We start from the raw sequence: 7366 nt of genomic DNA on the forward strand, positions 1-7366 counted from the left end.
TTATCTCAAGGACAGGCAGATAAATGACTGCATGGGTGGACAAATGTAATGACCAATCTGGTTACTTTTAACTTGTGCATTCAAACGTTTCTGCACCGTATGTGCATGTGTACAGTATTTGCACTGCCAACTGTCAATCTGTCCAACTCCAGCTGAGTCTCAAGTAGTGAAGCGTTCAGAGCTGACAGACTGGAACTGTGGTGACGTGGGTTCAGGCAGCCGAGCACACACTATGACCACAAGGAACAGATCAGATCACCATGGTTACTGTAATAAGGTCAGTGTGTGACGCTGGATGCTACCATCTTAGCACACTACTGGACGGTTTCCATCAGCAATCAGTTGTTGCAAATCTAGGTTTTTGTGTTTCTTTGGATTGCCATCCAGAAGAGCACACCGATTCTTTAATTGCCTATTTTAATCTGACTAGTATATTCTTAATGAATCCTTAAACCACAGAGGGGCAATGCAAAACATTACTGGAACATGTCATGGCACATTTACAGAGTGCTTTATTAGAAACTATTTCCCTGAAGACACATTTTCTAATGACCAAAAACAACTATGGTAAACAACTAAAAATAATCCCATTCAGGAGTCTAGCTGCAGAAAAGATGACTGGTGTAGCAAAACAACACTTTATTTTCTTACTAAGATAGTACAGAGACAAACGGATCAAATTAATTATCTGCTGAAAACTCAAACATGCACATATAACTGAATCTGCATGTCAATAAAGAGTTAAGAATCACAGGCGTAATAAAACTTACATTACTGGATCTTCCTTGAAAAACTTGTAAAAGCAAATATTAACTGAAGAGTAGCAAATAAAGTTTAACATTTTTACTGCTTTACATTTTCTGCAACAATGGTTTGGACTCCTCAGAGCATCCATAAACAAACATGTTCTCAAGTAGGACTGAAGTATTAATGGCATGACAGGTGCGTCAGTTTTCCCAGTAGTTCACCGGGACAAGTCTAATAAGACTCGAGGGATGTTGGGTGTTCTCCACCTAAGTCCGAGATATTTTCATTTATAAATTAGCTGTACTCTAAGGCCCTTAATATACAAGATTCAGTCATGCTAGAACCCATAATTGAGCTGCTGTGAAAAACTCCCACTTTGGATTGTGATATAACTGACCTGACAGACTTGGCCTACATTAAGCTGAAGTTACAAGTTAAAGAGCGTTGTACTCCACACACTTTGAAGGAACAGTCGTGAAATGTTTCTGGCAGATAGTCATTAGCCTCTTTAGTCCCTGTAGAAGGAAAAATAAAAAACAAGACAATTAAGTTGTTAAATAAATGTAAAAACATGGGTTAACTATATCCCACCAGGTGAATTAATTGCTCTAAATGCCTGGCAGCATATTTAGCTTTTTTTAGACGCATTAACATTTTGTTAATGAGTACATGTCATGATGTGTGTTGTTTATACTGATATACTTTACTAATAGAACACTTCCACAGAAAGCACAGGAACGTAATGTCTAAAAAGTAATGCACTTCTACTTAAATATTCATCTAATTTCTACTGTAACATAATCCTAAATGTCATATCGTTTAACTGTGAAAGGTTGGCACATGAATTCCAACCAGACATGGGTTTTAGCTAGAGGATACAACAAAGATGAAAATGATTGATTCCTACACTTTCAGAGTGACGATCTTGCAATAAATATTAGCTTATATTTGATCTCAAGGGTCACTGGGCTAGAAACAATTCCCAACATAATAGAGACTTCAAAAGTATCTGTAAGGGATCATTTCAGGGTCTCACCTGGATGTATTTTCTCTGCGTCTCATCGTTGAGAACGTGTGCCACATGCTTGGAGAAGATCTTTTCTCGCCCAGTACGAGCGTGGATACCCACCATGGTCACACCGATAGGCCAGGGAGCATTACCAATGGCCATCTGCAGGTAGGAATCATTGGCCTGGACAAAACGTTGAATAAAGTTGATACGTTTGTAAATGAATAAAAGAGGCTGACAAGGTCAAACACACTGTTATACAGATAACAACACACCTTGACATATTCTCTCTCCAACATGAATTTAATGATGTCTGTGATTGACTCTTTGATGTCAGCTGGTAAACTCTGAAAGAGATATTAGAGAAATTATAACCATTAGAAATGAAAAGGATTAATCCACACTTAACCAACAACATCATTGCAGCTTGTTTTACTCTCTCCACAGATGTTACCTTCTTCCTGAGCTTCCTGAAGAGAGGTTTGAGGTAAGACTCTGTCTGCGAGTGAGTTGCACTGGCCAGCTTGCCCTGAACACTTCGCTTCACGTGGTCTTCTCGGCTGTTCAGATCTTTGGCCCAAACACCAAGAAGAAACTAGAATACAACAGGAAATGTGGTTATTTACAAGATATTACCAAGAATTGAAATGGTGAGAGACAGCAGACAGATTAGGATATTTGTTCTTGAATGGTAGCGTTAAAACACATCACAAAAACATCCCATCATCAAAATAACTTGTAATATCTCTTCATCTATTTAACAATAATGCAAAGCAACACTGTAAATGAATGAACAACAACAATATGAACAGCAGACACAGTTTTTATACAACAGCTCCCTCTAGATTAAAGGTAGAGCATGACTTTCTTGCATTACCTTCAAAAACTTGTCGATAACATCCTGGTCTCCATTATCATCTCCTGTGCCCAGGGAACTACGAAGAGCCTGAAGGAGAGTTTCAGTATCAGACACAAACTGAATCAGAGCCTCGACTTACTAAAGAACATATATTTATAAAAAATGTGTAACTGATAAAAATGTGGCAACTCTTTGCCAACAAAAATAGTAAACAGTTATTACCAAATTGCCCCCAACATGGGAAACAATTGACACTGTTAACTACTCAATGATATCTATGCAATGTACCTCCAATTCTTCTATAGTGGTGTTTTCTTCATGCACTTTCAGGTCGTGCTGTGTGTCCACTTCTCCTGGCTCGGTTCCTCCAACAATCTCATTCAGGTATTGCAGGTCGATCTTGTCCATGGCTGCTTTCAGATCATTCCTCAAGCCCTACACACAGAGGCAGTGTTAAACAGTGTCAACTAGCGCACTGTGCTTAAAGTGCCAATAGACAAGTTGTTTTGCTTTAATTTATCATTATTAAATTAATGTTGATTGCACTACTTGTGGCTACAGAATACTGACAACATCTTTAGCTTGGCTTTTTTCGCTATATGCCTCGATTTCAAAATGCAATTCTGTCTGCCACCGTGTACAATCTCCCGGGATAATGAAGGATCGAGTTACAGCACGAAGCCATGGAAAACAAAATGCACTGTTGCCAACTCTTTTCCAAAATCGTAGTTATATTTGAATAATGAGGAAGTGAGTGCCTGCACGCTTTGCAAGAGGAGATTGAGAGGGAGTTCGAAAGTTGTCTATTGCCACGATTAGGACAATCACACTATTAATAGCATGACGTAAACACAACCAAATCAATTCCACCTTTATTCACTCAAGAACGTTATAATTCAGATTCACAGAACATGTCTGGAGCTTTGTTAAAAGCAACACAATGACATCTGAGTCCGGAAACAGCTCATAATGATGGTTATGATACATGTGTATTTTGAAGACCTGACATCAAAATGGTAGTTGGATGTAAATGTACAATGTAGAGGTCACAGAGATTTTTGTTTCCAAGATAGGATGGAGTTGAATCAGGAAATCTTTACTGGATGATGTGTCATCACACTCAGTCCTACCTTGTTTACTTCTGGGGTCAGAATCTCAATCTTCCTGAGTCTCTGGAAGGCATCATAATCAGACTCTGCAAACAGTCGGATTGGTTCCCCTCGCTCTCTAAGCCGTCGAACTGCCTATACCAACACAGAGACCGTATTAACATGGAAAGAAAAATTACTTTGGAGGGAAGTGTTAATATTTTATACCGACTCACTTCCTGTCGTGACAGTGTCATTGGCAGCTTCTCTTCGGTGAGTTCCAGTTCTAACACTGGATTAGCTGAAGTGGATGGTTCATCTTCTTCTTTCTTATTAATCTTACGGACAACATGGAGGGAACATAAATATATTTATTATTGAATATCTAGAATTGGATAATATCAAAAGATTGCTCTTTATGGGCCAATGCAAATTAAATAAATATAACTGGGATATGTGAAAAGTTTTGGCCATGTCTTCAGATGAGACCTCAGGAATGAAAAGGATGTGTCACTATGATGCATTTGATTGCACACATTCACATCCCTATCTTACCTGCAGCTCTTCTATAAAGACGAGTCATCCAATCACGTACCAATAAAAGCAAGCATTTTGAATATTACATTAATCTCATTTAAAAAAAAGTTTTTTTAAAGGAAACTAAGTATGCTACCAGATCATGCTTTCATAGGCACATGCATCCAAGCACTCTTAGATTGTGGAATATGAAGCACAATCTAAAAGAACAAACAGAAACCGATTACAAAAAGCCTTCCAAACAAACAATGGTCCTTGCTCATATAAACACAGTACACTGCATGTGTGCAAAGAGCATAGCCTAATACGTTTGATATTTTAAGTGAAACAGAAATGCTGTTTTCCAAAGAGCAACTGTTACAAGGCAATGCACACTAGTGACACATAACCAGGGTAAACTTATAGTTGGTCACACTATAAAAGCTGCAGTCACATATTATTAGCAAAATCAGAAGTGCAGCTTGGTAACAGAATTATCTTTTATTTCAGTTCAGTATCCCATGCTGAAATCCACACCATGTCTGTGTCCCACTTTGGCTTTGTGGATTCCTTTGCTGGTTCACTTGCTTTCTGACAAGTGATTGTTGCCGAGTTTGGTAACAATTTGTAACACATAACTGGTCCAGTATTCAGTTTACTTGTGATAGTGGTTGCTGCATATAAAAATAAATAGTTAAAAGCATAAATATCGACAATGGTGGTGTACTGGAAGCATGAGGTGGTTCAGCAAATTCCTTGAATGCCGGTTTGAATAAATTCATATTTTCAAATGCTTTTCTGTAATTGGCTAGACTATGAAAGTGCTTGTTAGTACTATGACATCAAAGAAAGATTTAATTAAAAATGTATCACGCATAATAAACAGAGGAGAGCTGGTTACATTTTCTATTTCAATAGAATATCAAATTAGTATACGTTTACTGATTGAGTTGAGTTGTCTGAACACCTCATGGGGTTATTTCTAACAACCCACACTGTTAAATAAAGATATCTCCACCACGTTATTTCTGCTTTTATTATCACTGGCTTTAGAGAGAGAACTTTCAGAAAGGGTGCCAAGGAAGCAGAAGCCTTTGGGACACAGTGTGTTTTATCCTTTTATCATGCATCCTGTCAGCTACTTTCACTGTGCAATCCCATACCTGGCTTTCAGGAGTCTCTCTCTGAACCTACAGATGCAAGCAGCAGAGGCAGGTTGGGGGAGAAACAGCAAACACAAACACCAATGTATACCTGAGCATCAAAGCCTGACCTTATTTTGTTTCATGGCAAAACGATTAATTACAGTATTAGGAGTGTCATACTAAACATGAGATAAAACTGAACTGAAGAAAGGCATATGTGTGTATATGTGTGTGTGTGTTTGTGTGTGTATGTGATAGAGTAAAAAAAAAGAGTGATCTTGAAATCAACCTTATATCCGCTTCTTATGAAATAATCTTCTTGTTCCATGCGTGCAAGATCAGCCCTTTTGAAGAATTTCTTGGAGTCCTGAAAGCAGAAAGATAATTAACTTGTTTAACATTTCTAAACAAACTCGATATAAAACACAATGAAAACAGCCCTACTGTTGGCGAAGCCTAGAGTGGAATTAAATAGTAATACTCTCACAACAAAGATGACATATGCTAATCGTTTCCTTCTCATTTACTATGATTATGATTACTAGGATGTGTTTATCTTTAATGCAAAATAGCTAGTGATTTACCCAACAAAACAATTATTTTGTTCCTCTGTGTTGGACTGAATGTCTAAGCATACTGTACTGCATATAAGTATCTAGTAGTTTTAAATAATAAAACCGAATTATTTTCAACAAAGCATTACTGAATGTGGACACGAGTTAGAGGTGTCATATATACATATGCTATGTATTAATGTTACAGGTGACAGTCCCAAAAAAGAATGACACGGTATTATATACTGATGTTTCCTAAACTTTGATATTGTATCTTTATTACAGAACAATGAAACATGCCGTCACATGAGGTTGTCAATCTTTTCAATACTTTATGAATACATTATTAGTAGCCTAGTTTACTGAATGGGTTAGCTTCAGCAGAGAGCAAGCACAGCTTACATTAATTTAATATTAGCGTTAAATAAACAGTTATGATCAATATGGCTTAAGTTTAAGCAGAGTATTAAACTCAGTATTAGAATCAGCCTACACATTCATGCATCTAAGGTTAACGCTACGTTACGTTCTTGCTAACGTTAGCTATTTTCGTTTAAGTTACTTTCACCAACCAATGGTTACTATCAGTCTTCTTACTAAGTTTAACATTAACGTTAGCTATATCTTGTACTGTTCGTAGAGTTCATGTGGCTACTGTATCAATAAGTGTAAAAACATAGGTGATTCTGGAAAGGCAGCGTTGACTGAACTGAGTTAGCTAGCGCTAGCTAAATTAGCGCTGGTAAACATTTGAGCAACAGGGCTAAATTACCAAGCTAACAATAACAAGCAACTTTTTCAGCTACTCACATCAACAAGATTTTTGTCTTCGATTATTTTTCTTTTCCTTGCAATCTCAGCTTTCAGTATATCCATTTTCTCAACACAAGTAGAACTTTTGCAACAACGACAACACCGAGACGCTTTACCCGGAAGTTAACCTTAAAAGCGACCACTGAATTTCAATATAAGAGTCCTCAGAGATGTACTTCGTTTCAAAACAAAATGTAAAAAATAAATGTACTTCGGTTCACTGACCATTTAAGTCTTTAGTCTTCTTAGAGAGTTTCGTAGGCTATCGACAACAAAATCGAAGCTTATTATTTCAAGACCAAGCAATCCCATTTGGGCATTATAAAACAACAACGATACTGCTCTATGTGTTGTTCTTAGCTATGTATAGTTAATGTAATATAATTAAATACTATGTACGCTACCAGACAGGTTTTCAATTATATGTAAAGGGGTTATACAACTACAGGTTACTGAAAAGCAAATGTTTATTAGATAGTCTCTTGGTCACTTCATTTCGACATGAACAATAAAAGAATAAAGGGCATAGTTGTATTGAAATCAATATGGCTTTATTGGAATGCCCTATTCAGATACAGTTTTTGCAAAGCACTTTTTGAATACCTGTATACTCTGAGCATTTTTAAGTTGATCGG

At 37.1% G+C, this 7366-nt stretch overlaps 1 protein-coding gene across 2 annotated transcripts; it reads right to left on the reverse strand.

Annotated features, from left to right (window-relative positions):
- Positions 1–617: 617 nt before the first annotated feature.
- Positions 618–6866, reverse strand: prpf18 (PRP18 pre-mRNA processing factor 18 homolog (yeast)). 2 transcript variants are annotated; one of them, XM_029434786.1, is made up of 11 exons: positions 6729–6866; positions 5654–5731; positions 5383–5409; positions 3940–4041; positions 3746–3859; positions 2904–3050; positions 2634–2702; positions 2211–2351; positions 2032–2103; positions 1784–1939; positions 618–1262 (listed from the first exon to the last, which is right to left on the reverse strand). In XM_029434786.1, the coding sequence occupies exons 1-11, from the start codon at positions 6792–6794 to the stop codon at positions 1182–1184; spliced, it is 1053 nt and encodes a 350-aa protein (XP_029290646.1). In that variant the 5' UTR covers positions 6795–6866; the 3' UTR covers positions 618–1181. The 2 variants fall into 2 exon arrangements, with proteins under 2 accessions (XP_029290646.1, XP_029290647.1); XM_029434787.1 differs by lacking the exon at positions 5383–5409.
- Positions 6867–7366: the final 500 nt, after the last annotated feature.

The sequence above is a fragment of the Cottoperca gobio genome, chromosome 6, assembly GCF_900634415.1.
Source record: "Cottoperca gobio chromosome 6, fCotGob3.1, whole genome shotgun sequence".
NCBI lineage: Eukaryota > Metazoa > Chordata > Actinopteri > Perciformes > Bovichtidae > Cottoperca > Cottoperca gobio.

What these genes read in the sequence shown, in the direction of transcription:
- prpf18 (XM_029434786.1), bottom strand. Translation starts at nt 6,794, where the DNA reads ATGGATATACTGAAAGCTGAGATTGCAAGGAAAAGAAAAATAATCGAA. An exon ending in AAGACAAAAATCTTGTTGAT is followed by an intron (nt 5,732 to 6,728) that starts GTGAGTAGCTGA and finishes TTCTGCTTTCAG; the next exon opens with GACTCCAAGAAATTCTTCAA. An exon ending in TCATAAGAAGCGGATATAAG is followed by an intron (nt 5,410 to 5,653) that starts GTTGATTTCAAG and finishes TTGCATCTGTAG; the next exon opens with GTTCAGAGAGAGACTCCTGA.